At 53.8% G+C, this 27,530-nt stretch overlaps 2 protein-coding genes and 1 long non-coding RNA gene across 5 annotated transcripts; all 3 read right to left on the bottom strand.

Moving 5' to 3' along the window:
* Positions 1–2,937: 2,937 nt before the first annotated feature.
* Positions 2,938–10,442, bottom strand: CLDN15 (claudin 15). Of its 3 annotated transcripts, none has more exons than XM_063725935.1 (6): positions 8,864–10,442; positions 8,278–8,414; positions 5,187–5,351; positions 3,679–3,760; positions 3,452–3,568; positions 2,938–3,363 (listed from the first exon to the last, which is right to left on the bottom strand). In XM_063725935.1, exons 1-6 carry the CDS (start codon positions 8,953–8,955, stop codon positions 3,258–3,260), a joined length of 699 nt encoding a protein of 232 aa, XP_063582005.1. In that variant the 5' UTR covers positions 8,956–10,442; the 3' UTR covers positions 2,938–3,257. The 3 variants fall into 3 exon arrangements, with proteins under 3 accessions (XP_063582005.1, XP_063582006.1, XP_054416300.1); XM_054560325.2 differs by having other exon boundaries at positions 2,945–3,363; positions 8,278–8,711; XM_063725936.1 differs by lacking the exon at positions 3,452–3,568 and having other exon boundaries at positions 2,939–3,363.
* An 86-nt stretch (positions 10,443–10,528) lies between these two features.
* Positions 10,529–16,348, bottom strand: FIS1 (fission, mitochondrial 1). The gene is made up of 5 exons (XM_002817796.6): positions 15,891–16,348; positions 14,935–15,067; positions 11,749–11,825; positions 11,062–11,167; positions 10,529–10,823 (listed from the first exon to the last, which is right to left on the bottom strand). Exons 1-5 carry the CDS (start codon positions 15,933–15,935, stop codon positions 10,726–10,728), a joined length of 459 nt encoding a protein of 152 aa, XP_002817842.1. The 5' UTR covers positions 15,936–16,348; the 3' UTR covers positions 10,529–10,725.
* Positions 16,349–21,707: 5,359 nt separating this feature from the next.
* Positions 21,708–23,777, bottom strand: LOC134761748 (uncharacterized). Its single transcript, XR_010140822.1, has 2 exons — positions 23,270–23,777; positions 21,708–22,126 (listed from the first exon to the last, which is right to left on the bottom strand). It is a non-coding gene; the product is annotated as an uncharacterized LOC134761748 (long non-coding RNA).
* Between the last annotated feature and the right edge of the window lie 3,753 nt (positions 23,778–27,530).

Genomic DNA, 27,530 nt, shown 5'->3' on the forward strand with positions numbered 1-27,530 from the left:
CTTCTAGCAGGGAAGCAGCTCAGTATGTGTTCTGAAAAAGGGCAAATGTCTCCATAACCCTTTGTAGTCACGTGACCACCTGGGAAGAAATCAAAACTCAACCTGGTGACCATATTAAGGCACATACTTAAATGCTCAGTTGTAAAACTGGGCACAGGTTATTTTTCCTAAAGGGTGAAGGAGTGAGAAGAGGCAGGCTGGTGTTGGGAAAAGGAGGTAGACATGTGGGGGTGGCACACCGGAGACTTTTGGAAGCGCCTGGAGGTGTCAGCAGTTGTAATTGACTTTTGTCTTCCTTCACTGTAGGGAGCACTCTCGTGGCCTTTCAGGATTGTAAGACACTTTTTGTTTGATTGTTTTTCGAGATGGCGTCTTGCTCTGTCGCCCAGGCTGGAGTGCAGTGGCACAATCTCAGCTCACTGCAATCTCCATTTTCCAAGTTCAAGCGATTTTCCTGCCTCAGCCTCCCGAGTAGCTGGGATTATAAGTGTGTGCCACCACTCCTGGCTAATTTTTGTATTTTTAGTAGAGTTGGGGTTTTGTCATGTTGGCCAGGCTGCTCTTGAACTCCTGACCTCAGGTGATCTGCCCACCTTAGCTTCCCAAAGTGCTGGGATTACAGGTGTGAGCCACCGCGCCTGGCCCTAATTTTTATTTTTTTTTAGTAGAGATGGGGTCTCGCTACGTTGCCCACGTTGGTCTTGAATTCCTGGGCTTAAGGGATTCTCCCGCCTTGGGCTCCCAAAGTACTGGGATTATAGGCATGATCCACTCAACCTGGCCTGTAAAAGACACTTTTACTGAGCCTGTCCTGTAAAAGACAGAAGACGGTGTAGAAGGAGAGGATTGCAGATGGGCACAGACTTGTTGGCCACAGGACCCTTTATGTAGGGAGCAGCTCAAAAGGTACCAGGGCTTCTGGCCGGGCGCAGTGGCTCATACTTGTAATTCCAGCACTTTGGGAGGCTGAGGCAGGCGGATTACCTGAGGTCAGGAGTTCGAGACCAGCCTGGCCAACATGGTGAAACCCGGTCTCTACTAAAAATACAAAAAAATTAGCTGGGCATGGTGGCGCACGCCTGTAATCCCAGCTACTCAGGAGGCTGAGGCAGGAGAATCGCTTGAACCTGGGAGGCCGAGGTTGCAGTGAGCCAACATCGCACCGCTGCACTCCAGCCTGGGTGACAGAGCAAGACTGTCTCAAAACAAAACAAAACAAAAAAACACCAGTGTTTCTGGCTGGAGCCCAGCCAAAAGGATCCCAAGGATCCCAGCCCCAATGTGAAGGTGTGTCCAGGGCCCAGGAAGCAGCCTGGTGCGATGGTGGAGCACGGTTTATCCAGAGGAAAGGAAGCAATGGGGATGGAGAGGTGGGCCAGGCCTAGGCGGTGTGTCAAGTTCATAACTGTCTGGGGCTTTCTTCTGGCGGGGCCAGGAGCTGCCAAGGCAGGGCAGTCGGTGGTTCACCAGGAGTGCATTAGGAAGACTGTGCTTGAGACGCCTAGTTGGGGGAACCCTGTAGTGGGGGGGCAGGAGAGGATGAGGGCCTGCCCCAGGACCAGGCAGTGGCGAAGGGAGAGAAGTAGATGGGTGTGAAAAACACCACAGAGGGAGAGTCTGGAGGATTTGGCAACTAACGGAGGAGAGGAAGTGGTGGAGCAAAGGGGAGGGAGAGGTTGTCCATCTGCAGACAGAGATGTCCGCCATGCTGGTGACAGGGGTGATGGGGACTGCAGCTCTGCGGAAAGTGATGAATTCGATGTGTCTGGAGCCCACGTGGTAGGAACATACATGTACTTCTGAAGCGCAGGGGAGAGGCACGGGTGGAATGCCGATGCAGATCTCTCCATTCCAGGGGAGGGTTGGTGAGGGCAAATGAATGAGATGAAGGAGAAAGGGGAGGGGGCTGCGGTCAGAATCCAAGGCTCCCCAAGGGACTGGCCACTTGTTCGCACTGCAGAGGATAGTGCTGGGATAGGGCTCCTTTGCCCACTTTGCTTGGATACCAGGCTTCTTCCTAGCGGCCTCATTGTCCTTTTGTTTTCTCTTTTTCTTTTTTTTTTTTTTGAGACAGGATCTCCCTCTGTCGCCCAGGCTGGAGTGCAGTGGTTAAATCACAGCTCACTGTAGCCTCCAACTCCTGGGGTCAAGCAACCCTCTCGCCTTGGCCTCCTGAGTAGCTGGGACTACAGGCATGCACCACCATGCCCGGCTAATTTTTGTATTTTTTTTTTTTAGTAGAGAAGGGGTTTCACCATGTTGGCCAGGGTGGTCTTGAACTCCTGACCTTAAGTGATCCTCCCCCGCCACCTCCCCTGCCTCAGCGTCCCAAAGTGCTGGGATTATAGGCATGAGCCACCACACCTGGCCTCACTGTCTCATCTTAAGCGGGTGCAGCTCTGTGCTCAGCACCCACTGGGCCTGCAGCAAACCCACCCACAACCCAGAACCGTGTCTGAGCCCAACACCACCGAGGTGCACACACACCCACCGACAGACCTCCAGAGGTTCTTCTGGAAGGTACTGTACCTTCCCCGGAGAAAGTCTCTGCATCATTCCCAAGTTAATGTTAAACAGAATTTCAAAAGGCTTATCACTCCTGATAACCATCCATGCTCAGGCCCAGGGCACGCAGCTCTGCTCTAGACTGGCCGCGGAGAGTGAAAGGAGCAGCTTGGGATCTCAGGCTGGCCAGGGGCCATCTCTGCTATTTCCAGTTTCCTGGAGCGGGGACTTCCGGGATCTGCTTCTTGGTGACTCTTATCAGCAATTATGTGCCACTGGCGAAATCACTTGCAACCCCTCTTCTATTTTGCTGTACAACACAGCCCCAAAGTGGTGGACAGGGTGACAGTCTGGGGTCCCAGACCTGAACCAACCCCTGGCACCACCCCTCACCCCTTGCTTGGCCGGCCGCTTCTGACACCTTCAAGCCCTGAACGGTCACAATATACATTTATTAATGAATGAATGTATTTATATACAATACAAACATGCGGGGACACCGTCCCCTTCACAGCCCAGAACCCAGGGTCAGAAGATGAGGGATCCAGCCTCAGGGGGGGATATGCGACTTCCCAAGAGCAGTTCTTGGCCTGGAGGGGCCATGGGAGTGCAAGACACGGGGGCGTGGCCGGGGCGGGGCTCCGGGAGCGGGGCGTGGCCGGTCCCTGAGGTTACCGTAGAGAAATGGGCCCCGGCCAGGACCCCTCTCCTTGGGGCAGTGGGAGGACAGTGGAGCCCATGGGCCAGAGCTGCTACACGTAGGCGTTTCTGCCGTATTTGCCAAAGCTGCTGTCGCCTTCTTGGTCCGAGGTGGCGACGGGCATCACGGACACTGGAGCCTGGTAGGGCCGCCGGGCGCTGCGGGGAGGGGCCAGGGTCAGAGCGGGGGCGCAGCCCTCCTCTCTCCAATCCCGCCCGGCCCCAGCCTGCGCCTCTCCCTGCTCACCTGGCGGCTGGGTCCTCGTCAGAGCCGCAGCAGCAGGTGGAGCAGAGGCAGAGGCCACCCAGGATGGAGATCAGGGAGGCGCTCCAGCCCAGGTAGAGGGCGGGGCCCAGCTCATACCTGCGCACAAGGGCGGCGCGGGGGCGGGGGACCAGTGAGGCGCCAACCGGGGGGCAGGGCTGAGTCCCACCCGCTGCCCCGAGGGCGGGCGGGGGGGTTCCCTCACTCACTTGGTTCCGGGGTACAAGGGGTCGAAGAAGTCCCGGGTGATGTTGAAGGCGTACCAGGAGATGGCCACCATCCCGCAGATACCTGGGGACCGGAGGACGACCCAGTCCAGGGGGAGGGATAGTGGGGGAGGGGGCTTAGGGGAGAGGAAGGCCGGGGCTGCCGAGAGTAGGACGGGGGCACCCAGTCCAAGAGCAGCAATTTAACTCAATTCATTTCTCCCCACCCCAGTTTATAAGCCTTACTCCTTCCTGGGGTCAACTTCTCAGGGTAGCCCTTAGGCCCCAACTCCAGCCCACCCAGCTCATCTCCCACTACCTCGACCTCCTCCTGCCTCTTCTCTCTTTGGTCCCAGACCTACCTAGTTCACGCCCACCTCTAGGGCCTTCATCCCATCATCTCCTCACCCAGATGGAGCCCCATCCAAATCCCGCCCACCCTTGAAACCTTGAAAACCCAGCTGGGCCCTGGGAGTCCAGGGTGGTCCTTTCCTGAAGCCAGGCACACCCCGGGGCTAGCACCACCCTACGCACTGGGGCTTGTCCTCTTGCAAGCCACCTGACCTTTTTGGGCCTGTTTTGCCTCTGGAAAACAAGCAATACCCACCCTACCTCGAAGGCTTATTGCGAGGCAATGGGTGCAGAAATGTTCTGCAAATTGAAAAGCAATGGCCAGATGGCATTGTTTTTGTTTTTTGCTGAGACGAGTTCTCACTATGCTGACCAGGCTAGTCTGGAACTCGTGGGCTCAAGCCAGTTCTCCTGCCTTGGCCATTTTTTTTTTGACAGTCTCACTCTTTCACCCAGGCTGGAATGCAGTGGCACGATCTTGGCTTATTGCAACCTCTGCCTCCCAGGTTCAGGTGATTCTCCTGCCTCAGCCTCCAAGTCAGTGGGACTACAGGTGCCTGCCACCACACCTGGCAAATTTTTTTTTTTTTTTTTTTTTTTTGTATTTTTAGTAGAGACAGGGTTTCACCATGTTGGCCAGGCTCGTTTTGAACTCCTGACCTCAGGTAATCCACCCACCTCAGCCTCCCAAAGTGCTGGGATTACAGGCGTGAGCCACTGCACCCCACCCTGCCTCGGCCTTTCAAAGTGCTGGGATTACAGGCATGAGCCACCATGCCCCGTGGTATGGCATTGTGGTCGTGCACTGTGTGTGTGCGCCATAGTGTGTACCCTAACTCTGCTCCCCAGCCAGGATGTAAGCTCCCGGAGGCGGCCGCTCACTCTTATCTTCGAAGTCCCTCCCACACCTGGCCGTGGCCGGCCCCTACTGGGAGCTCAAGAAACACTGCAGCTGGGCTGACTTGCAGCCAGGAGATCTGGGGAGTACAGATGAGGCAGGGGTGAGCAGGTGTCCATGCAGCAGGGTAGGGGAGGCGAGCATGAGGAGTGGGAATTGGAGAGATTAGATAAGGACAAAGTAGCCTGAAGTCTGCGGCTGAGAGGGACCCCCGGCCCCCACCGCCATGCAGATCCCCGCCCCATCACCTTCCCCCAGTTACCGGCCAGAATGTGGAGGGCCCCTGCGGTGGCCGCCAGCTTGGCTTTCCTGGAGAGCTCCAGGCCCCCAATGTTGGTGCAGCGCAGGCCCGCTATGCCTAGCAAGAGGCCGAGGAAGCCCAGGAGGATGGCGGTGATCATGAGTGCCCGGCAGGCCTGAATATACCCTGGGGGTGGGCACAGTTGTCAGCCTTTCCCCCCATCTCCCCTCTACGACGGAGCCAGCCTGAGAGCCCCTCACCATCCCGGGTTCAAGTGATTCTCCTGCCTCAGCCTCCCCAGTAGCTGGGATTACAGACACGCGCCACCACGCCCGGCTAATTTTTGTATTTTTAGTAGAGACAGGGTTTCACCATGTTGTCCAGGCTGGTCTCAAACTTCTGACCCCAAGTGATCTGCTTGCCTCGGCCTCCCGAAGTGCTGGGGTTACAGGCATGAGCCACTGTGCCAGGCCCCCCTCACCTTCTTGCTCTCTTGTACCTAACAGTCCCCATGTCCTCTCCTTCCCCTGGGCTCCTCCAGCCTACCCAGTTGCAGTCACTCCTCCCTCCTTAGGCATCTGGGCCCCTCCCATGCACCTGGCACGCTTTGCTTGTGCCTGGATTACAGGCTTTCTCCTGGGCACTCGACACCTGAGCTGGGTAACTCTATTCTGGGGGCCGTCCTGTGCACGGTGGGATGTTCACAAGCCTCCCTGACCTCTACCCACGGGGTGCCAGTAGCAACCCCCTCCCCACAAGCTGTGACAATCATTGTGCAAAGTCACCCGGCTGAGAACAACTGCCCTATCAGGTTGCTCTCGCGTTGCTGGGTATACAGAAACCACAGCTAAGCATCGCTGTCGCCTTCCCCACATCTGATTCCACTCCAGGTCCTTCACTGTCCTAGCCCAGTGCTGGACATTTTGACCTTGGTTTCTTCCTGGAGTAACAGGTAGGGGGCAGCAGTGCTGTACAGCAGAGGGTCTAGGGCAGTTTTAGAGACAGGGTCTTGCTTTGTCGCCCAGGCCAGAGGACAGTGGCGCCACCACAGCTCACCACTGCAGCCTTGATTGAACTCCTGGGTGCAGGCGATCCTCCTGCCTCAGCCTCCTGAGTAGCTCAGGCTACAGGCGTGGACCACCACACCCGGTGGAGTTTCTGACCTAGGTGGAATCCTGGGCCCAGGACCGATCCAGGTCAGTCTAGCTCAGTCTTTCAGTGCCTCAGTTTCCCTTTTCTCAGAGCTGAAGGAGGCTGTGGGCTCCCTCTTGCTTCCCCCTTCTCCTCCCTTCTCTGTCTTTGATAGTTGCCAAGCATTCCAAGGACCTTGCACCCCTTTCCCGGGTGCGGCATAACCGTTGGTGCTGAAGGGAAAGGCTGGGTCCCTGCCAGGAGATGCAGAGTGCAGAGTTGGGGGGTAGGCAGGAGGGGCAAAGTTCTCTGGGAGCACTTTCTTCCTCCTGGCCACTCCCTCTGGGGCTGACACGAGTCTGAGTCCCCAGGTGGCTCTGGCAGTCAATGGAGAGATTACGGAACAGCCCAGGGGCACATGGGCTGCGTGGCCAGGGGTTGGGGTGCACGGTTGGGAGACGCAGTCAGGTCCCTCTCCCAGGACCACCCCAGCCGTGGAGTCTGAATGCCGGCTCCCCTCTCCGGCCTGTGTGACTCAGGGTGGGGTGCTGCACCTTGCCAAGGCTTTTCAGCTTCTGTAAAAGTTTCCCCCTACTTCCCCACTGTGGAAAAATGTAGGCAGAAGCACCTAGCCCAAGGCCCGGAACCTGGCCACCCTCTACCCCCGTGCCCTGGGGACTCTGGCACCGTCTTTCATGCAGTTGCCAGGGGTGCCCCTCTCAGGTGTGCAGGCTCACAGCAGAGCCCCCTCCTCACAGCATGATGTGTCTGGGAAGTGGGTGTAGGGGCTGCCTCCAGTGTCCCTTCTGGACACTCTGGGATTCTGGCCCAAGTTGTACTCAGCTTTTATAGGGTTGTTTTTTTTTTTTTTGTGGGTGGGGGGGGGGGCCGGCCCTGCATACAGTCAGTCCTGGAGAGATGAATGAAAACAGGAAGCCTCTGCCGCTGCCTCAGGAGGGGCTGAGAGTAGTGGGGGCACAGGAGACCCACCCAGGCCCCCAAACTAACTGCTCAGAGCAGCTCTGACATCCCCAGGGGTGAGCTCTCAAGGCCCGCTTCACACCCAGTGTCGCCCTCAGCTCCTTCCCTGCCACACGGTGCCTGGTGAGTGATTGGCCCCGAAGTTCCCAGGAGGGTATGCAGCAGCATCACACGCAGTTCACAGTTGCCAGCACTCAGTCTCTGGCATAGGGCAGACGGAAGGGAGACTGCCCCGGAGAAACAATGGGGCGGCCTCATCCTAGTGGGGAGCAGGGAGCGGGAAGGTGCTGCAGCCACAGAAAGAAATGCCCTGGGCCCAAAGAGCTGTTGGCTCCAGCCCTCTAAGACCCCAGAAAGACACTATCCTGGAAGCCCTACACACCTGCACACACACCGCCTCCTTACAGCAGACGTTCAACCTGCAACTTGCAAGACGCCTCCCTTCACGGGGGCCCTTTAGACATCAGCCGGACAAGGAGACCAGTGTCCCCCCAACAGTGAGGCTGGGGAGTCTGTGGAGCCTGGAAGTTGATCAACCTCTAAGAATCCAAGATGGGGCCTCCTCCCCCTGCCCACCCCAGCAATCCCACCCCCAAAACATGCTCAACCGTACTGAGTGCCTATGTGTGTTAACATCACGCTAACATTCTGCACTTTCTCAGTCACCTGTGAACTGAGACTCTAGCCCTAACCCTACAGGTGGGAGATGAAGCTGGTTTCATCATTTGCCCACAGCACAGGGCTGGGAAAGGGGGTCTGATTCTGGTGCCTGCACCTGTAACAGCTAAAAGCGCCACACTAGCGCAGGGGGCCACGTGTGGCAAGGTCTTCACTCCAGTTCTAGGCAGGGGCCACCCCCAGCACTCCTGGCTGCAGGAACCCAGAAACCCCAGAGCTTAATTCAGGGCTCCCTGCATCCTCACGGCAGTACCCGCCCTCCCCTGGGGTCTCTGCAGCTTCCCCGCCGCCCTCTCCCCCTGGAGCGCTCCCCACCCCATACCAGAGAGGGCCAGCATGGACGGGAACTCCCAGCAGTTGTAGACGCCCAGGGAGTCGGTGGCACAGCTAAACCAGAGGTTCTCGAAGATGGTGTTGGTGGTGATGACGTTCCCGTGCACGGTGGACACTCGCCAGTAGCTGTTTGGCAGAGTCACCCCCAGCATCAGCAGCCCCACGGCTGCCATGAAGAAGCCAAAGGTTTCCACAGCCATCGACATGGTGGGATGCAGGGCCCTGGGGGCCTGGTGCCCCAGAGAGGGGGAGGGGCAGAACCCCTAGGGAACTGGAAGGGGTTGCGGCTAAGGAGGGTTGTCCGGGCAGGCTGGGGTGGAATCTGCCTCAGCCTCTGCCTGCCTCTTCCTCGGGCTCAGGTCCGTCTCCACTTTCTGCCTCCAGGTTTCTGCCTCCCTCCCGCTCTGTGGGTCTCTCTGCTTCCTGGCAGGTCAGAGAAATGAGCTAAGCCTGCGCGTGGCAGCTGTTGACGAGATGGAGGGAATAACCGAAACGGGCCAAAAGTCCACCCCCTCCCCCCAGCCTCTGGGCTGCCCCGGGCTCCCCGCCCCACAAGGGTGGGGGGTCAGACTTACCCTGGAGCCACTGACGGATACAGCCAAGGAGGGGCCCCCAAGGGAGGCACTGGGAACTGAGGGGAAGCGTCTGTCTCTGACTCGGCTTTCATTGGGGGCCAAAAAACGGAGTAAGAGGGACAAGGAGTGAAAAGATGACAGAGACAGACGTGAGAGCAATAAGGGACAGACAGAGAGAGAATGAACAGCAGCCTTCAGTGGAGAAGGATGGAGGGACCATGAGAACAATCTAAGACACTCAGACCGAGGGGCTGGGGCATGTGAGTCTCTTAAGGAAGATCAAGCTGGAGTGAGGGGACAGGAGGCTGGGAGACCCACAGCTCTGGGCTCCATCCAGCCTGGACTGGAACTCGGCCCCACCATCCATTCACCACGGAACTCAGGCAGGGAGTTTTAGTCCCCTGAGCTTCTGCTCTGTCGGTGACAGACCCAACTGCTTACTGCAGGGGCTGTGGTGAGAACTGGGACCAGGGGCCGGGCGCAGTGGCTGTCGCCTGTAATCCTAGCACTTTGAGAGGCTGGGCTGAGAGGATTGCTTGAACTCAGGAGTTCAAGACCAGCCTGGGCAACACACTGAGACCTCGCTGGGACCAGGGAGTCAAGCCCCCCGCACATAACCAGCGCCTGGCACCGGGAACTGTCTTGGATGTAAGTGTCACAGGGCTGAGTGAGCCCACCAGGGAGTCGCTCTCACCCAAAACTCGAATTTCCTCCTAAGTTGATCTTTGACTCAGCATCGAGCCTGGTCCTGCTGCCAGCAGCCTGGAGCGTGATCCTGTGGCTAAGCTCTGCAACCTGTTCCCAGTTATCAGGGACTGTCACCCACTCTATTCGTTAATGATGATGGATTAGCAGCTTCTGGTCCCCATCCTGAGCCAGTGCAGAGCACCTGTCCCAGGGCGGACACTCTCATCTCCTGCTCCGGCTCCCTAGGGCTCTGTCCCTGGGGGCCATCAGTGCTGGCTGCGCACCTCCCTGGCCCCATGGCCCTGCTGGGCTTCTCCGGCCTCCCCTCAGGTGTCTCCTCCCTACTCCTGTGCTGGCCTGGGCTATGGAACGAGAGGTATGCAGTGAAGCAAAACAGGCCCATGCCGAGCCTGGCACGAGGGGGCGAAGCTGGCCAGGTGGGGCTGAGTCCTGACCTTCCAGCCCACAGGCGAGAGCTGGGGCACCCTGGGCTCTGACCTCTCCCGGGACCCCCGCCTCCTCCGTGCCAGATGCAGCATTCCTTCCCCCACTGGGCTCCCCTCCCCAGAGGAGGGGGTAGGAGGAAGGGGAGGCCACAGGAAGACAAAGGGAGGGGAGGAGGAAGCCAAGGGGGCCTGCTGTGGAAAACTCCACAGAGGCAGCTGAGTGGGTCAGAGGAGAACGCAGGCCTGAAGCCCGGCCTGGCCCCGCAGTTCTGCCCGCCCATGCTGAGGTCACTGCCTTCTCCCAGGACTCTGGGACCATGGAAAAGCCCCATGTCTCCGAGCTGCCCGGCACTCTCAAGGACGTGGCTTCAGGAAAGGGAGGAAGGAAGGGTGTGGGCTCTGGGCTGCGGGGTGGACAAAGAACCCCGTGCCAACCTGGAGGGCAGGGGCAGCAGAGGACCAGGAGTGACGTCTCCACCCCCCTGTGCCCAGCATTCAGAACCCACCCCTCCCCTCAACGCACACAAGGGGGTTCCCAAGCCACAGCCCCGTTTTATTTACACTCATCCCAAAGCACATGATTTGGGGCTGAAGGATGGGTCTCAGGGGAGCAGAAGTTAGTTGAAGGCCACAGAGGACAGAGACAGGGGTGCAGGGGGAGTACAGGGAGGGGACAGCGAGGATGGACAGGCCCTCCTGGAGCATTCTCCATGGGCTCCCACGCCTCCTTCAGGATTTGGACTTGGACACAGCAAGTCCGATGAGTCCGGCCAGTCCCGCCACACCCAGGGCCATGCCTCCCACGATGGCCATGCCCACGAGTCCATCTGGGGAAGGAAAGGGACAGTGTCAGGAGCCCGGCCCCTGCGGGGACCCTGACCGTCCCCTTCCGCCAGCCCTGCCCCTCAACAGAGGCACATCCCTACCTGGAGTCGCAGGGCAAGGGGCTCTAAGAACTGGAAGGGGTGGGGCTGAGGGGCTGCCTGGAGGGGTTCATTTATAGAGAGACCAAAGCGCCCAGGCGTGGGGAAGAGCAGGGCTGAACAAAGGGGCCGAGGCTGTCACCTTTCTTCATGGCCTTGTCAATGAGCCGTTCCAGTTCCTTGGCCTGGTTGTTCTGGGGCTCTGTCTGCAGCAACCCACGGATGTACTTTAAGGCCTTCTCGTATTCCTGCGTTCAGGGAAAAGCGCATGCGTCATACACACTGCAGCATTTGTTCTTTTTTTTTTTTTAAATAAGAGACGTGGTCTTGCTCTGTTGCCCACACTGGACGGCAGTGTCGCAATCACAACCCACTGCAGCCTCAAACTCCTAGGCTCAAGCAGTCCTCCCACCTCAGCCTCCTGAGTAGCCGGGATTACAGGTGTGAGCCACTGGGCCGGTTACGCCTCAGTATCCACCACTCCCCCTGCCCACCTGAAGGGCCTTCCCTTCTTCAGCCCTGGGGGCTCCTCCCTCGACCTCCACCCCCTCCCTCCCTCCAGCCCCACCCCACGGAGTAGAGTCCACAAACAACCCCAACTCTGCGGGAGATAACAGCGCAAGGCTTGGGCCTGCACCCAGTCTCTTGACGTCACCTTCCTCCCCACACCCTCGCCACTCTGATCTTCCCTCGGAGTCCTCATCTGACACCGCTCTGCACCTCTGCACCCCTTCAGCCTTCCCGCTGTCCAAGGCTCCACCCTGGAGGACACAGTAAGAAGGTCCTGCAGCCCCAGAGGAGGGTGAAGGGAACGGGGGCCCCACCTCACCTTGAGCCGGTAGTTCCCCACGGCCAGGTAGAAGACGTAATCCCGCTGTTCCTCCTTGCTCCCTTTGGGCAGCAGCTCTGGGGAGGGGCAGAGAAGAGGGTGAGAAATGCTTCTTTCCTAATACTTTCCTAATACTGTGTCCCAGAGGCCCCTTCCACTCTCTGACTGCCTCTGTGATCCTGGGAGGGTCACAGTCCTAAGCCTCCCTTTCAGCTCCAGTCACTCCCAGCACCCTAGCCAGAGCTCTGGGACAGGGTGAACCCCAGCTGTGCCAACACCCCAGTGACAGAACATCCCTTTTATCAGTATTACAGTCAACTGGTCCATCCAACTGAAATGAGGAAATCGGGGCCCTGGAGAAGCCAAAGGCAGCGTGACTCAGTTTTGGCATCTGCTGTGGTTTTTTTTTTTTTCAGATGGAGCTTCACTCGTCGCCCAGGCTGGAGTGCAATGGTGTGATCTCGGCTCACTGCAACCTTTGCTTCCTGGGTTCAAGCGATTCTCCTGCCTCAGTTTCCCGAGCAGCTGGAATTACAGGCACCAACCACCACGCCTGGCTAATTTTTGTATTTTCAGTAGAGATGGAGTTTCACCATGTTGGCCAGGCTGGTCTCAAACTCCTGACCTCAAGTGATATGCCTGCCTCGGCCTCCCAAAGTGCTGCTGTTGTGGTTTTAACTAAACTGCCTGCTGTACAATTATTGTTTAAAAAAAATGTTAGGACTCCCTCCCCCTTTAAAAAAATCAGCTCAAAATTCACCTTCAATCAGCCTTCCCCGAAGACCCCACCTGACTTTGTCTTCCTTCCTTTTTTTTTTTTTTTAAGAGACAGGGTCGGCCGTGAGTGGTAGCTCACGACTATAATCCCAGCACTTTGGGAAGCTGAGCCGGACAGATCACCTGAGGTCGGGAGTTTGAGACCAGCCTGACCAACATGGAGAAACCCCGTCTCTACTAAAAATACAAAATTAGCTAGGCGTGTTGGCACATGCCTGTAATCCCAGCTACTCGGGAGGTTGGGACAGCAGAATTGCTTGAACCTGGTAGGCGGAGGTTGCGGTGAGCCAAGATTGCACCATTGCACACTCAGTCTCAGGAGGGAAAACAAAAACAAAAAAACAAAAAATGGAGACAGGGTCTCGCTCTGTCACTCCAGTCTGGAGCACAGTAGCATGTCCATGGCTCACTGCAGCCTCAAACTCCTGGGGTTAGTGATCCTCCTGCCTCAGCCTCCCAAGTAGCTGGGACTATAAGCACACACCACCACGCCTGGCTAATTTAAAAATTTTTGTTATAGAGACAGGCCAGGTGGTCTCAAATTCCTGACTTCAAGCCATCCTCTGGCCTTGGCCTCCGAAAGTGCTGAGATTACAGGCATGAACCACGGTGCCTGGCCCCACCTGACTTTCTTAATTCAGAGACTTCCCAGAGGATAACTGTACTGTATGCACTAGAATTTGCTGCTAAATAATTCTGCAGGTGTTTATAAATCTTCCTAAGTGTCTGTACTGTCTTCTCAACTAGACAGGCAACACTTAGAGAGACTGTTTCTTCTACACCTACACCCTGCTGTAGAATAAACCTGAAAATCTGAATTGCCGAAGAAGACAAACATAGGGTAAAATTATTTGTATCTTTTAAGAAAGAGTCTTATTTTTATAGATTTTTTTTTTTTTTGAGACGGAGTCTCACTCTGTTGCCCAGGCTGGAGTGCAATGGTGTGATCTTGGCTCACTGCAACCTCTGTCTCCCGAGTTCAAGTGATTCTCTGGCCTCAGCCTCCTGAGTAGCTGGGATTAAAGGTGTGCGCCACCACGCCCGGCTAATTTTTGTATTTTTAGTAGAGACAGGGTTTCACCATGTTGATCAGGCTGGTCTCGAACTCCTGACCTTGTGATCCGCCTGCCCTGGCCTCCCAAGGTGCTGGGATTACAGGTGTGAGCCACTGTGCCCGGCCATTTTTATAGATTTTCAATAGGCATCCTTTCCTAACACAGTTGGCATTCTGTATTCATAGATTCAACGAACCATGGATCAAAAATACTCAGAAAAAAAAAAAAAGATAGTTGCATCTGTACTGAACATGAACAGACCTTTTTTTCTTGCCATTATTCCCTAAACAATACAGTATACTATTTACACAGCATTTACATTGTATTTGGTATTATAAGTAATCTACAGATGATTTAAAGTATACGGGAGAAGGTGCACAGGTTACATGTAAATACCACACGATTTTATATACGGGACTTGGGTGGCTATTGGTATCTGTGGGGGTGGGGTTCCTAGAACCAATCCCCCATGGCTACAGAGGGATGGCTGTACACTGACTGTGTGCTTATAAATGATTACTTGAACACAAGAAAGGAGCTACAGAGATATTAAGTGGTTAAGTATTGTGGCCTCTGACAAATGATGACCCACCTAAAACCAATGGGAAATAGGGTTCCCATCCAAAAAGCACTATCTGGCTGGATGCGGTAGCTCACACCTGTAATCACAACACTTTGGGAGGCCGAGGTGGGCAGATCATCTGAGGCCAGGAGTTCGAGAACAGCCTGACCAACATGGTGAAACCCTGTCTCTATAAAAAATACAAAAATTAGCTGGGCGTGGTAGTGGGCGCCTGTAATCCCAGCTACTCAGGATGTTGAGGCAGGAGAATTGCTTGAACCAGGAGGTGGCGGTTGCAGTGAGCTGAGACAGCGCCACTGTACTCCAGCCTGGGGTACAGAGCAAGACTCCGTCTCAAATAAAAACAAAAAACAAAAAGCACTATCTGCTCACAATTTTGTAGGACAGTCCTCTGTACCTCTTCCATGCCACAAAAGATTCTCAATAGCTGCTAACTAAGCAACACGGTGGTGGTGTTGGGGGGAAGGGCATGGGCCTAGGTCTCACAAAACGGGAGCTTCTAGTCCCAATTCAGCCATTAACTGATTAGTTGCGGGACCTCAAGTCACTTTCCCAGATCAAGACAGTCCTGGGGGAACTGACATGCTACACTCTGTCTGGCAAAACAGTGGTGGGCGGTAAGTAGCCAAAAGTTCACTGGGAGACGTCAAGCTAAGTATAGCCCTTGGTGCAGTAAATCTACCGGAGACAACTGAGAGGTGCCTGGACTACGCGGCCCATATCGCAGAGCAGCCCAGATGGCAGCGGGAAAGGGAGAGTACAGCACCTCACCCTCGAGCAGCACGATGCCTTTACGGATGTCATCATTGTACTTGCTCCGCACCAGGCACCAGGCGTACTCAAACTGCGTGCTCTTGGACACCGAGCCTGCTGCCTTCTCAGACTGAAATTTCTTTTCAAACTTCTGCCACAGGGGAGGAAAGGAATCATTTAGAAATGAAGGGCGTCAACCATTCTCTATCTGGACATGCCATCTCCCTGGCTCTGCCCCCTTTCCCTTGCAGGTCTCGGTATCTGGCACCCCAGCTTCTGCTATCTCCATGCCCGGGACCCAGGCTTTCGGCTCCTCCGGGCTTGCGGGCCAGCTCTTAGGACAGAGGCCCCTGGTCTCCCCTCCCCCCGGCGGTACCGAGCGGAGATGCCACCTGGTGGCAGCTCCAGGCACCACTCCCGGAGCAGCTGACCCCGGCGGCCGAACAGTAAACACGCTGTCAGAACTGCTCAACAACAGCCCACGCGGTCCTCATTTGAGGCTGCTGGCCCCATCCTGCCCCACCCTGCCGGGCCTGGACCTTTTATTGTCCAGGAATAGAAGTAGTGCCTACCTCCTAGAGCTACAAAGACTGAGATCTGGCATGCGATGCCTTAGCACCGTGCCGGACGCAGTAATAGGTGACACCTTATGATGGTCACTGTATTCCTCCACCGCTGGAGGAGCGCCCTGAGCTCACAGCTCCTGCATGATCCCAGAGCCCGTCAGTCTAACCACGGTCGGGCTCCAGGCCCGTAGTCTGAGGTGTGGAGGCTCAGGACACTACAACTCCCAGGAGCCTCTGCGGCATAGCGGGCCCTCCGGGCAGGAGCCAGGCGCTGTGGAGGCTGCCGGGAGCCGTAGTTCGGCTTCCCTCGGCCAAGCCGATGCCGGGAGGAGGGTTCGGCCCCTACCTGACTCTCCTCAGGACCCGCCCTCCGACCTTCCCTTTCCCTCTGTCCGGGCCAGGCCTCACCAGCAGGTCCTCCACAGACACCAGCTCGTTCAGCACGGCCTCCATGGCCACTGCCCCCGCGAGCCTCACAGTACAATCTACTGTGCCACAGTCTCCATGGCCCAGTGGCAGGGGCGGAGAGCCACTTCCGGCGCCCGGCGGATGCTGGCACAACCTGGCGACGCCCCGCCCCTTCCTCTCAGTTCAGCAGCGCCGGCGGGGCGCTAGTGCGCAGGCTCGGCCGGTCCCTCCAGCCCGCAGACTGCGCGCAGGGAGACCTTTCCCAGGTTGGTCTTCCCAGGTGCCTCAACCGCTGCCTTCCTCCGCGGAGGCTTCCCTAGGGAAACTGGCGGCCATGTCTTGGCGGTTAGCCCCCAGGATGAAAACAGCAAAAAGAGGGTGAGTAGCTGGCCAGAGATCACACTGCATTAGGGTGCCAAGCTGACGCCCCTCAGAAATCTAGGACCTTGGAGGCCACGTGACTTTTCACCGCCCGCAACAAAATCGTAACTAGAACGGGGGGGGCCGGGCGCGTAGCTAACGCCTGTAAGCCCAACACCTTGGGAGGCCAAGGCGGGAAGATCGCTGGAGGCCAGGAGTTCAAGACCAGCCTGAGCAACATAGCGAGACCCTATCTCTACAAAATTTTTTAAAAAATTAACCGGCGTGGTGGCGTGCACCTGTACTCCCAGCTACTGGGGCGGCTGAGGCAGGAGGATCGCTTGAGTCCGGGAGTTCGAGGCTGCAGTGAGTTATCGCGCCACTGCACTCCAGCTTGAGCGACAGAGACCTTGTCTCAAAAAACCCACCAACAGCAGCAAACTAGTATCGGGGTTTCTTGCCTCTGTTGACTCTCACAATGCAAGAGCAGAGGCAACTGGATCTGTAAACCACACAGCCAGAGACAGGGGTAGTCATAGGAGACACTATCAACAGGAAGTTTTTCAAAAAGCAACGGCCCCATTATTGGCACAGAAGGTCCAATTTTCAATATTATTTACATAAACCATTTTGTGAGTGCACCCCAGGCGGGAAACCTGCCACATGGGGTCACGGGCAATGGGGAGCTTAGCAGTGAGGAGCTATCAGAGCATGGGAAGGAGAAAGATGTGGATACCTCTGGCTTCAGTTTCTGTGCAGTGAGGGGACTGGGTAGGTAGCAACTTTCAAATTCTTTTTTCCTTGAGTCACATTGGAGTGTAAGTTCCTTGAGGGCAGAGACTTACCTTGCTTATCCAGCATCTAGCACAGGGCTTGGCAGAGAGTGAGGGCTCAATAAATATTTGTTGAATAAACACAGAAAAAGCAAATTATTGTAAACAAGGCACTGCACATGCAGGGGAATCATCCAGACACCTTCCGCGTTTGCAAAGCCCCTTTAATTTTTATTATTTTTTAGAGACAGGGTCTCACTCTGGCCCAGGCTGGAGTGCATGCAGCGGCACAATCAAGAGCTCACTGCAGCCTTGACCTCCTGAGCTCCTGCAATCCTCCTGCCTTAGTCTCCCAAGAAGCTGGGACTACAGGTGTGCACCACCACACTCAGGTATTTATTTATTTATTTATTGAGACAGTTTCTCACTCTGCCACCCAGGCTGGAGCGCAGTGGCACAATCTCGGCTCACTGCAACCTCCGCCTCCTGGGTTCAAGCGATTCTCTTGCTTCAGCCTCCCAAGTAGCTGGGATTACAGGCGCCAGCCACCACACCCGGCTAATTTTTGTATTTTTAGCAGAGGTGGGGTTTCACCATGTCAGCTAGGCTGGTCTGAAACTCTTGACCTCAGGTGATCAGCCTGCCTCGGCCTCCCAAAGTGCTGGGATTACAGGCGTGAGCCATTGTGCCCGGCCAAGCCTCTAATATTTTTCTTCTCATAATAGTCTCGTGAGTTAGAAAGACAAGAGTTATTCTTCCCTATCTGGCTTGGATGGTTGAAATGACTGATACAGTAAGCTCTGTAAGCGTTGAGAGAATCCCCAGGTTGGGGAACTGGCTCCCTGATGCTCACTAGCATAAGCCTCAAGGAGAAAACTTCACGTTCATTCAGAGAGGCATAGAGCATCTAACTTTGCCTGGGCCTTGGGATGGGCACAAAGGACACTGGGGCTGAGTGCAGTGGCTCATGCCTGTACTCCCAGCACTTTGGGAGGCCAAAGCGGGTGGATCACCTGAGGTCAGGAGTTCGAGACCAGCCTGGCCAACATGATGAAATCCCATCTTTACTAAAAATACAAAAAATGCGCCTCTGCCCAGCCGCTGTGCAACCCTCCAAGTGTGAAGTGACAGCCTTGTATGTGATCTTTCTACCCTCCCCAAGTTTGCATTTTTGACATTAAAGTTTACTTTTTAATTAAAAACAACAACAACAACAACAAAAATATATATATACACACAAAAAAATTAGGCGGGTATGATGGCGGGTGCCTGTAATCCCAGTTACTTCGGAGGCTGAGGCAAGAGAATCGCTTGAACCCGGGAGGTGGAGGCTGCAGTGAGCTGAGATCCCATCACTGCACTTCAACCTGGGCAACGAGAGCGAAACTCCATCTCTTAAAAAAAAAAAAAAAAAAAAAGATGGACACAATATGAAGCAGGTGACTGAAAACAGGACTGAAGACAGGAGGCAAACACTGGCAGGGCAGGGGACACAGGAAGACGAAGGGGGTACTCCTTCTATTAGGAGGCTCCTTTTTGGGGGGCAGCCTGAACACAGTCATGTTTATATTTGCTGCAGCCTTTGGTAGAGGCCTGGTGCATGGCAGAAGCACCATCAGGATTTGCTGAATGTCAACAAGGGATGAAGGGAGAGTGCTTTACTCAGGTGGCTCAGTTGTGTGCCAATGAAGAGATCTGAAGTCTGTGGCTTTTCAAGTCTAGTTAGCATAGTCATCCACCTCCGACATAGTGATAGAAAGTAGTCCCTGTTAATTTTACACCCAATGGCTGAGCGCGGTGGCTCACACCTGTAATCCCAGCACTTTGGGAGGCCAAGGCAGGCGGATCACAAGGTCAGGAGATGGAGACCAGCCTGACCAACATGGTGAAACCCGTCTCTACTAAAAATACAAAAATCAGCTGGGCGTGGTGGCATGCGCCTGTAATCCCAGCTACTCAGAAGGCTGAGGCAGGAGAATCGCTTGAACTCAGGAGGTGGAGGTTGCAGTGAGCCAGTATCGCGCCACTGCACTCCAGCCTGGGCAACAGAGCAAGGCTCTGTCTCAAAAAAAAAAAAAAAAAAATATTTTACACCCAATTTTGTCCAAACCTGTGTCACCTCTGTGCATGGATGACTTCAACAGCTGCTTCACTGGTCTCCTGCCTCCATTTACCCCATTACCATCCATTTACGACCCAGTAGTCAGAAGGCTCTTATAAAGACACAATTCTCTGGCCGGGCGCAGTGGCTCATGCCTGTAATCCCAGCACTTTGGGAGGCCAAGGTGCGCAGATCACCTGAGGTCAGGAGTTCGAGACCAGCCTGGCCAACATGGTGAAACCGTGTCTCTATTAAAACTACAAAAATTAGCCGGGCATGGTGGCAAGCACCTGTAATTCCAGCTATTCGGGAGGCTGAGGCAGAAGAACTGCTTGAATCCAGGAGGCGGAGGTTGCAGTGAATCGAGATTGTGCCACTGCACTCCAGCCTGGGTGACAGAAACTCCATCTCAAAAAAAAAAAGCAATTCTCAATTTACATCAAACCCTTTCATGCCTTCTCATTGCCCTTAAAACAAACACAGCCTTCAAGGTCCATTAGGATCTAGCCATGCTTAATTCTCTTCCTCATCTATCACTACCTCTCCTGGTATGTACTATGTACACTGGCCCTATAGGCCTTCCTTCAGCTGTCAAACCCCCGGTGGCCACAGCTCCGCTACACAGGCAGTCCTCTCTGTTTGGAACATCTGTCTCCTCCTCCATTGCCTATTTGGCTCATTCATTCCCTCATGATTTAATTCATTCAAGAAATACTAATTGAGCTCCTGCTATGTAGTAGGTGCTCAATTAGTTGCCTACAAATAGTAGCCTGGCACAATGTACGCCAAGGTGGAGCTTACATTTTCATGGGGAAAACAGAAAAAAATAGCTCAACAAATAAAAGCACTGTGACATAATAAGAACTATATATTTTGGGCCGGGCCTGGTGGCTCATGCCTGTAATCCCAGCACTATGGGAGGCCGAGGTGGGCAGATCGCCCGAGGGCGGGAGTTCGAGACCAGCCTGACCCACATGGCGAAACCTGTCTCTACTAAAAATATAAAAATTAGCCGGGCGTGGTGACAGGCACCTGTAATTTCAGCTATTGAGGAGGCTGAGGCAGGAGAATCGCTAGAACCCAGGAGGTGGAGGTTGCGGTGAGCACAGATCGCGCCATTGCACTCCAGCCTGGGCAACAAGAGCGAACTCTGTCTCAAAAAAAAAAAAAAAAAAAAATATATATATATATATATATATATATATATTTGGTCTCTGCCCTGGTTCCCAACACAAAGGTCCTAAAATCCTTGTAATTTCCTGAGTGATAGAAGTAATAAGAGCATCTTTTTTTTTTTTTGAGACAGCGTCTCATGCTGACCCCAGGTTTGACTGCAGTGGCGGGATCCTGGCTCACTGCAGCCTCGACCTCCCAAGTCAGGCGATTCTCCCACCTTGGCCTCCCAAGTAGCTGGGATCACAGGCACACACCGCTACACCTGGCTAATTTTTGTATTGTTTTGTAGAGACGGGGTTTTGCCATGTTGTTCAGGCTGTTTTGTTGCCCAGGCTGGTCTGAAACTCCTGCGCTCAAGCAATCCGCCCGCCTTGGCCTCTCAAAGTGCTGGGATTACAGGTGTGAGCCACGGCGCCCGGCCAATAAGAGCATCTTACACAGAGCTCCAAAATCCCTTGCAACATCCGGAGTGACAGGAGTGCCTTTTCTTCTAATGAAGTGACTCGCTGGGCTCCTGGACAGCATCAGGATGAGGGCTGGTCACCGGGAAGACCAGGCCAGGATCTGAAGTTTAGCCTCTTAAGCTTGAACTTCTAGCCTCCCCCCTCATCCTTTGGGGAAGAGAGAAGAGCTGGAGATTGAGTTAATAACTGATCATGTCTACGTGATCAAGCTTCCATAAAAAGCCCTTAACTCGGCTGGGCATCATAGCTCACGCCTGTAATTCCAGCACTTTGGGAGGCCGAGATGGGTGGATCATTTGAGGTCAGGAGTTCGAGACCAGCCTGGCCAATATGGGGAAACCCTGTCTCTACTAAAAATACAAACATTAGCCAGGTGAGGTGGAACGTGCCTGTACTCCCAGCTACTTGGGAGGCTGAGGCAGGAAAATCGCTTGAACCTGGGAGGTGGAGGCTGCAGTGAGCCAAGATTGCACCACTACACTCCAGCCTGGGTGACAGAGTGAGACGCTGTCAAAACAAAACAAGGCCAGGCGCAGTGGCTCCCGCCTGTAATCCCAGCACTTTGGGAGGCCGAGGCGGGCGGATCACCTGAGGTTGGGACTTAGAGACCAGCCTGACCAACATGGAGAAACCCCGTCTCTACTAAAGATACAAAATTAGCCAGGCGTGGTGGTGCATGCCTATAATCCCAGCTACTTGGGAGGCTGAGGCAGAAGAATCACTTGAACCTGAGAGGCAGAGGTTGTGGTGAGCCGAGATTGCGCCATTGCACTCCAGCCTGGGCAACAAGAGCGAAACGCTGTCTCAAAAAAAAAAAAAAAAAAGAAAAGAACACAAAACAAAACAGAACAAAAATTACTCCTTTGGGAAAATAATGGAAGAAAAGGAAAACATGAAGATATTCATTCCTGCATTATCTGTGAAGGTAAACAAACAACAAAAATGCCAGGGAATGGTTTTATTAAATGATAATACATCAATATAATGGAATAATATACAGCCTTAAAGTCACAGTCATATGGATTCTATGCCTGTGGATGGTAATACTCAAAACAAAACAAAGAAGTGTCTTACTTCTCAAATTCAGACAGGTGGGTGGGCAGAAAGGAAACTGACATCTTAGGTTGGTGAGACTAAGACCTAGAACTGGTGTATATGGGCAGATTCTGGGCTCTGGACCCCTCCCTGGAGTACACCAGCAGCCGGGGCCTATTTTGCACTTCCCGCTTCAGCCTTTTGCACAAGAAGGGCTCAGCGAACACCCACTGAACAGGATTCCATATTTGCGTTCTTCCAATTTTCAGTAATCTGTCTTCTCTACTTCCCAGTTCCATCTGCTATCCAGTTAGAAAGTCCTGTCAACTATCAATTAATTCATTCACCCATCAAAACATTTAAGAACCTACTATGTTTAGGAGGCTGAGGTGGGAGGATTGCTTGAGCCCAGAAGTTCGAAACCAGCCTGGGCAACACAGCGAGACCCCAACACTAAGTTAAAAAATAAATACATAAAAATCTTACAAAAAGAACCTAGCAGGCGGACACGGTGGTTCACGCCTGTAATCCCAGCACTTTGGGAGGCTGAGATGGGCAGATCACCTGAGGTCTGGAGTTCCAGACTAGCCTGGCCAACATGGTGAAACCCCATCTCTACTAAAAATACAAAAATTAGCCAGACGTGGTAGCGGGCACCTGTAATCCCAGCTACTTGGGAGGCTGAGGCAGGAGAATCACTTGAAACCGGCAGGCGGAGGCTGCAGTGGGCCCCAAGATCGCGCCATCGCACTCCAGCCTGGGCGATGAGAGAGACTCCATCTCAAAAAAAAAAAAAAAAAAGAAAGAACCTACCATGTGCCAGGCCAGTAGCTCTTCTAAGTGCTGGGTAAGAGAAATGAACTAAAGAGGTAATAGTCCTTGCTCTCATGAGAGTTACATGTCAATGGAAGAGACACAATACTGCTCACCAATAAACACATGTCAGGCCGTCCCCGCCTCGATTCTGTCACCATACCCAAACAGGCTGCAGACTTTTCCTCCTCAACCCAACCTGGTTACCTGGTGTATTTCGAAGTGCAAATCCAAGCTCATATGTCCAGATGAAAATATTGCCTAGGCCGGCCGTGGTGGCTCACGCCTGTAATTCCAGCACTTTGGGAAGTCGAGGCGGGAGGATCACTGGAGGTCAGGAGTTCGAGACCTGCCTGGCCAACATGGCGAAAGCCCGTCTCTACTAAAAATACAAAAATTTGCCAGTCGTGGTGGCGCGCGCCTGTAATCCCAGTTACTCGGGAGGCTGAGGCAGGAGAATCGCTCGAACCCGGAAGGCGGAGGCTCCAGTGAGCCAAGATCTAGCCACTGCACTCCAGCCTGGGTGACAGAGCTAGACTCCGTCTCACAAAAAAACAAAAACAAAAATAAAACCCTAAAATACCGCCTAGGCTACTCAGGATCCTGTTTAAATTTCTTATCACGCACACGAAGCCCTCCAGGCTCGCCCCTGCTTACCTTTCCAGCTTCATCTCTAGGCACCCACGCACCCTGCACGCGCAGATGTCTTCACGACAGCCACGTTTTTTCTGCTCGGAGCGTTCCTTCTACCCACCATGCTCGGTCAACAGAAGATCCTCAACCACTAGACACCAGGGGTGTCTACACCGCAGGCTCGGCGAGGCTCGGGGACGGTCCCCTCCTCTACGCGGCCTCCCGTCCTTTCGGCTCCTTGGAGGCGCGGCATCAGGTACCTTGGAAAACAACGCTCTTCCAGTCCTACCGTCCTTAAGGTGGACACGGACCGTGCCTCGTTCATCTCTCTGACAAAGGCCGGGAACTCAAGAAATCATTTCTTGGGTGAATGAAAGAGTAACGGTAGGAGATCCGAACACGACGCTCAGAACCTCCGGGCGTCTAGGCTTCCGGGTGTCGGTTTCGTTGGCTCCCGAGAGGGAGGAGGAAGCGCTTCTTCTGGGGCCGCTCTAGGAGGAGGACTCGGTGGGCTGGAGGACTCGGAGCAACGCTCAAGGCATCTGCGCAGTAGCCGCCCTAGGCGGGGAGGCGGGGCCGAGCGAAGCCCGATGTGGGGCACGGGGACCCCACTGGCCAATGAACGACTCAGCTCTGCAGGAGGGGCGGGGCGCGGCGCCGCCTCACGTGGAAGTGAAAGAGAATGTCCATCGCTTTTATCAGATTATTTTATTTTCAGAAGTTGTCATATCGGGTACCAGGCTTAGTACTTGGGTGACGAAACCATCTGTACAACAAACTCCCGTGGCACGAGTTTACCTGTATAACAAACCTGTACGTGTACCCTGAACCTAAAAGTTTTTTTTTTTTTGAGACGGAGTCTCGCTGTCGCCCAGGCTGGAATGCAGTGGCGCGATCTCGGCTCCCTGCAGGCTCCGCCCCCCGGGGTTCACGCCATTCTCCTGCCTCAGCCTCCCGAGTAGCTGGGACTACAGGCGCCCGCTACCTCGCCCGGCTAATTTTTTGTATTTTTGGTAGAGACGGGGTTTCACCGTGTTAGCCAGGATGGTCTTGATCTCCTGACCTCGTGATCCGCCCGCCTCGGCCTCCCAAAGTGCTGGGATGACAGGCGTGAGCCACCGCATCCGGCCTAAAAGTTTTAAAAAAGTACTGATCGGCCGGGCGCGGTGGCTCACGCCTGTCATCCCAGCATTTGGGGAAACCGAGGCAAGCGGATCACGAGGTCAGGAGTTCAAGACAAGCCTGACCAGCATGGAGAAACCCCGTCTCTACTAAAAATACAAAATTAGCCGGGTGTGGTGGCGTATACCTGTAGTCCCAGCTACTCGGGAGGCTGAGGCAGAGAATTGCTTGAAGTCGGGAGGCGGAGGTTGCAGTGAGCTGAGATCGCGCCACTGCACTCCAGCCTGGGCGACAGAGCAAGACTCTGTCTTAATAATAATAATAATAATACATGAAAGAAAAGAATCAAGTATTATAGGTTGGGCACGATGGCTCCTGCCTGTAATCCCAGCACTTTGGGAGGCCAAGGCGGGGGTGCCACTTGAGGCCAGGAGTTTGAGACCAGCCTGGGCAACATAGTGAAACCCTGTCTCTACAAAAAAATTACAAAAAGTAAGCCAGACACGGTGGTGAATGCCTGTAGTCCCAGCTACTCTGGAGGATGAGATGGGAGCATTGCTTGAGCCCAGGAGTTCATGACCGGAGTGAGCAGAGATTGTGCCACCACACTCCAGCCTGGGCAATACAGTGAGACCGTCTCAAGAAAAAAAGAAAGAAAAAGAAAGGAGGGAGGGAGGGAGGGAAGGAAGGAAGGCAGGCAGGGAGAGAGGGAAGGAGGGAAAAGAAAATAAAAGATCAAATAGGCATTAGCATGCTCGCTCCCTTCTTTTTTTTTTTTTTTTTTTTTTTTTGAGACGGAGTCTTGCTCTGTCTTCCAGGCTGGAGTGCAGTGGCGTGATTTCAGCTCACTGCAGCCTCTGCCTCCCAGGTTCAATTGATCTTCCTGCCTCAGCCTTCCAAGTAGCTGGGTTACAGGTGTGCACTACCACGCCCGGCTAATTTTTGTATTTTTAGTAGAGACGGGGTTTCAACATATTGGCCAGGCTGGTCTTGAACCCCTGACCTCAAGTGATCCTCCCGCCTCGGCCTCCCAAAGTGCTGGGATTACAGGCAAGAGCCACCGTGCCCAGCCAGCATGCTCCCTTTTTGCTAAGCTACACAAGGGAGTCCAGATGTATTCATTCATTCATTCAGCTGTTCATTTAGCAAATATTTATCCAATATGTGCAAATTATTGGTAGAAAAATGAGTCTAGAGTTGACTCAGGTCAGCTAAGGACAGCATTCCTACTCTACCCGCTACCTCATGTTCTAAAAGGTAACAGTTACAATTGTTATTTTTGATGGTGTCACCAGCATACTTAATGGCTTTATGCAGTTTTTTGTTGTTGTTTTTTGTGGTGGTGGTGTTTTGTTTTTTTTTTGAGATGGAGTCTCGCTCTGTCGCCCAGGCTGGAGTGCAGTGGCGTGATCTTGTCTCACTGCAACCTCCTCCTCCCGGGTTCAAGCGATTCTCCTTCCTCAGCCTCCTGAGTAGCTCTGATTACAGGTGCATGCCACCAGGTGCAGCTAATTTTTGTATTTTTGTAAAGATAGAGTTTCACCATGTTGGTCAGGCTGGTCTCAAACTCCTGACCTCATGATCCACCCACCTCGGCCCCCCAAAGTGTTGGGATCACAGGTGTGAGCCACCGCGACAGGCCTCTTTTTTTTTTTTTTTTTTTTTTTGAGACAGGGTCTTGCTCTGTCGCCCAGGCTGGAGTGCAGTGGCCCGATCACAGCCCACTGCAGATTCCACCTCCCAGGTTCAAGCAATCTTTCCGCCTTGGCCTCCTAAAGTGCTGGGATTCCAGGTGTGAGTCACTGTGCCTGGCCCAGAATTTAATTTATCATTGCAATGATGTAGAGATGTGGTTGCAGTAGAAACGGTTTAGGAGGATTTAGCTCCCCGTAATCCTCATTAGCTTTCCCTTCCCAAAACCACCCCAAGTAATTAGATTATGGTCTTACCGATATCTGAATGCTTAGGGTATAGACACATCCCCTTTCAACTACACTACTACCCCCAAGTCCCTCCTCTATAGCTATTCTAGAACTTCCACTGGTCTGCTCCCCTTTTTCCTCCATATCCTAGTTCCAAGTTTGTAAGTATCTAAGACACCCCATATTAGTCAGATGTTTCAAGGCGATCACAAAGGAAACCTTGACAAGTTATCACCAAGAAATAGATCTGCAGTCTGGGCAACATAATGAGACTGTCTCTACAAAATATTAAAGAATCACCCAGGTGTGGTGGCGTGTGCCTGTAGTCCCAGCTACTCAAAAGGCTGAGGTGGGAGGATTGCATGAGCCCAGGAGTTTCAGGCTGCAGTGAGCTATGATTGCACCATTGCACTCAGTCTGGGTGACTGAGCAAGACCCTTTCTCAAGAAGAAGGAGAAGTTGGCTGGGTGCAGTGGCTCATGCCTGTAATCCCAACACTTTGGGAGGCCAAGGTAGGTGGCTTACCTGAGGTCAGGAGTTCGAGACCAGCCCGGCCAACATGGTGAAACCCCATCTTTACTAAAAATACAAAACTTAGCTGGGCATGGTGGCACATGCCTGTAATCCCAGCTACTCTGGAGGCTGAGGCAGGAGAATTGCTCGAACCGGGGAGGCAGAGGTTGCAGTGAGCCGAGATCACCCCACTGCACTCCAGCCTGGGCAACAGAGTGAGACTCCGTCTCTGAATAAATAAATAAACAAACAAAAATTAGCTGGGCGTGGTGGCGGGCGCCTGTAGTCCCAGCTACTCTGGAGGCTGAGGCAGGAGAATCACTTGAGCCTGGGAGGTGGTGGTTGCAGTGAGCCGAGATCGTGCCACTGCACTCCAGCATGGGGCGACAGAGTGAGACTCCATCTCAAAAAAAGAAGAAAAAGAAGAAATCAGTCTTCAGTAAAATCAACTGATCAGCACCACAAGAATAAACATGATAAGCATATCTGTTAACCAGAAAACTCAAAACTATTTTCACAGGATGTCTGTACATCACCTTATATTCAATACACAAATATTTTCTGTTGTTTACTCTGGAGTAAAGTTGCTATTAAAGACAAATCTCATCATACTATACTGATACTCAGAAGGACTTTTCCCCTTAAGCTTGCGTCTAAAACTCCATGGATATCCAATCAATAGCTTCCTTTTTCATTGAACAGGGAATTGGTGATATTTACATTTTCTA

Source organism: Pongo abelii, chromosome 6, assembly GCF_028885655.2.
Source record: "Pongo abelii isolate AG06213 chromosome 6, NHGRI_mPonAbe1-v2.0_pri, whole genome shotgun sequence".
In the NCBI taxonomy this organism is placed as follows: domain Eukaryota; kingdom Metazoa; phylum Chordata; class Mammalia; order Primates; family Hominidae; genus Pongo; species Pongo abelii.

Excerpts from the sequence above, each read along its gene's own strand:
- CLDN15 (XM_063725935.1), bottom strand. The coding sequence starts at position 8,955 with ATGAAAGCCGAGTCAGAGACAGACGCTTCCCCTCAGTTCCCAGTGCCT. Across the intron at positions 3,761-5,186 it reads GGCCCTCCACATTCTGGCCG|GTATCTGCGGGATGGTGGCC; the intron begins GTAACTGGGGGA and ends TCCGGTCCCCAG. Across the intron at positions 3,569-3,678 it reads CCCTTGTACCCCGGAACCAA|GTATGAGCTGGGCCCCGCCC; the intron begins GTGAGTGAGGGA and ends CCTTGTGCGCAG.
- FIS1 (XM_002817796.6), bottom strand. The coding sequence starts at position 15,935 with ATGGAGGCCGTGCTGAACGAGCTGGTGTCTGTGGAGGACCTGCTG. Across the intron at positions 11,826-14,934 it reads AGGCATCGTGCTGCTCGAGG|AGCTGCTGCCCAAAGGGAGC; the intron begins GTGAGGTGCTGT and ends GCCCCTCCCCAG. Across the intron at positions 10,824-11,061 it reads TGACAAGGCCATGAAGAAAG|ATGGACTCGTGGGCATGGCC; the intron begins GTGACAGCCTCG and ends TTCCTTCCCCAG.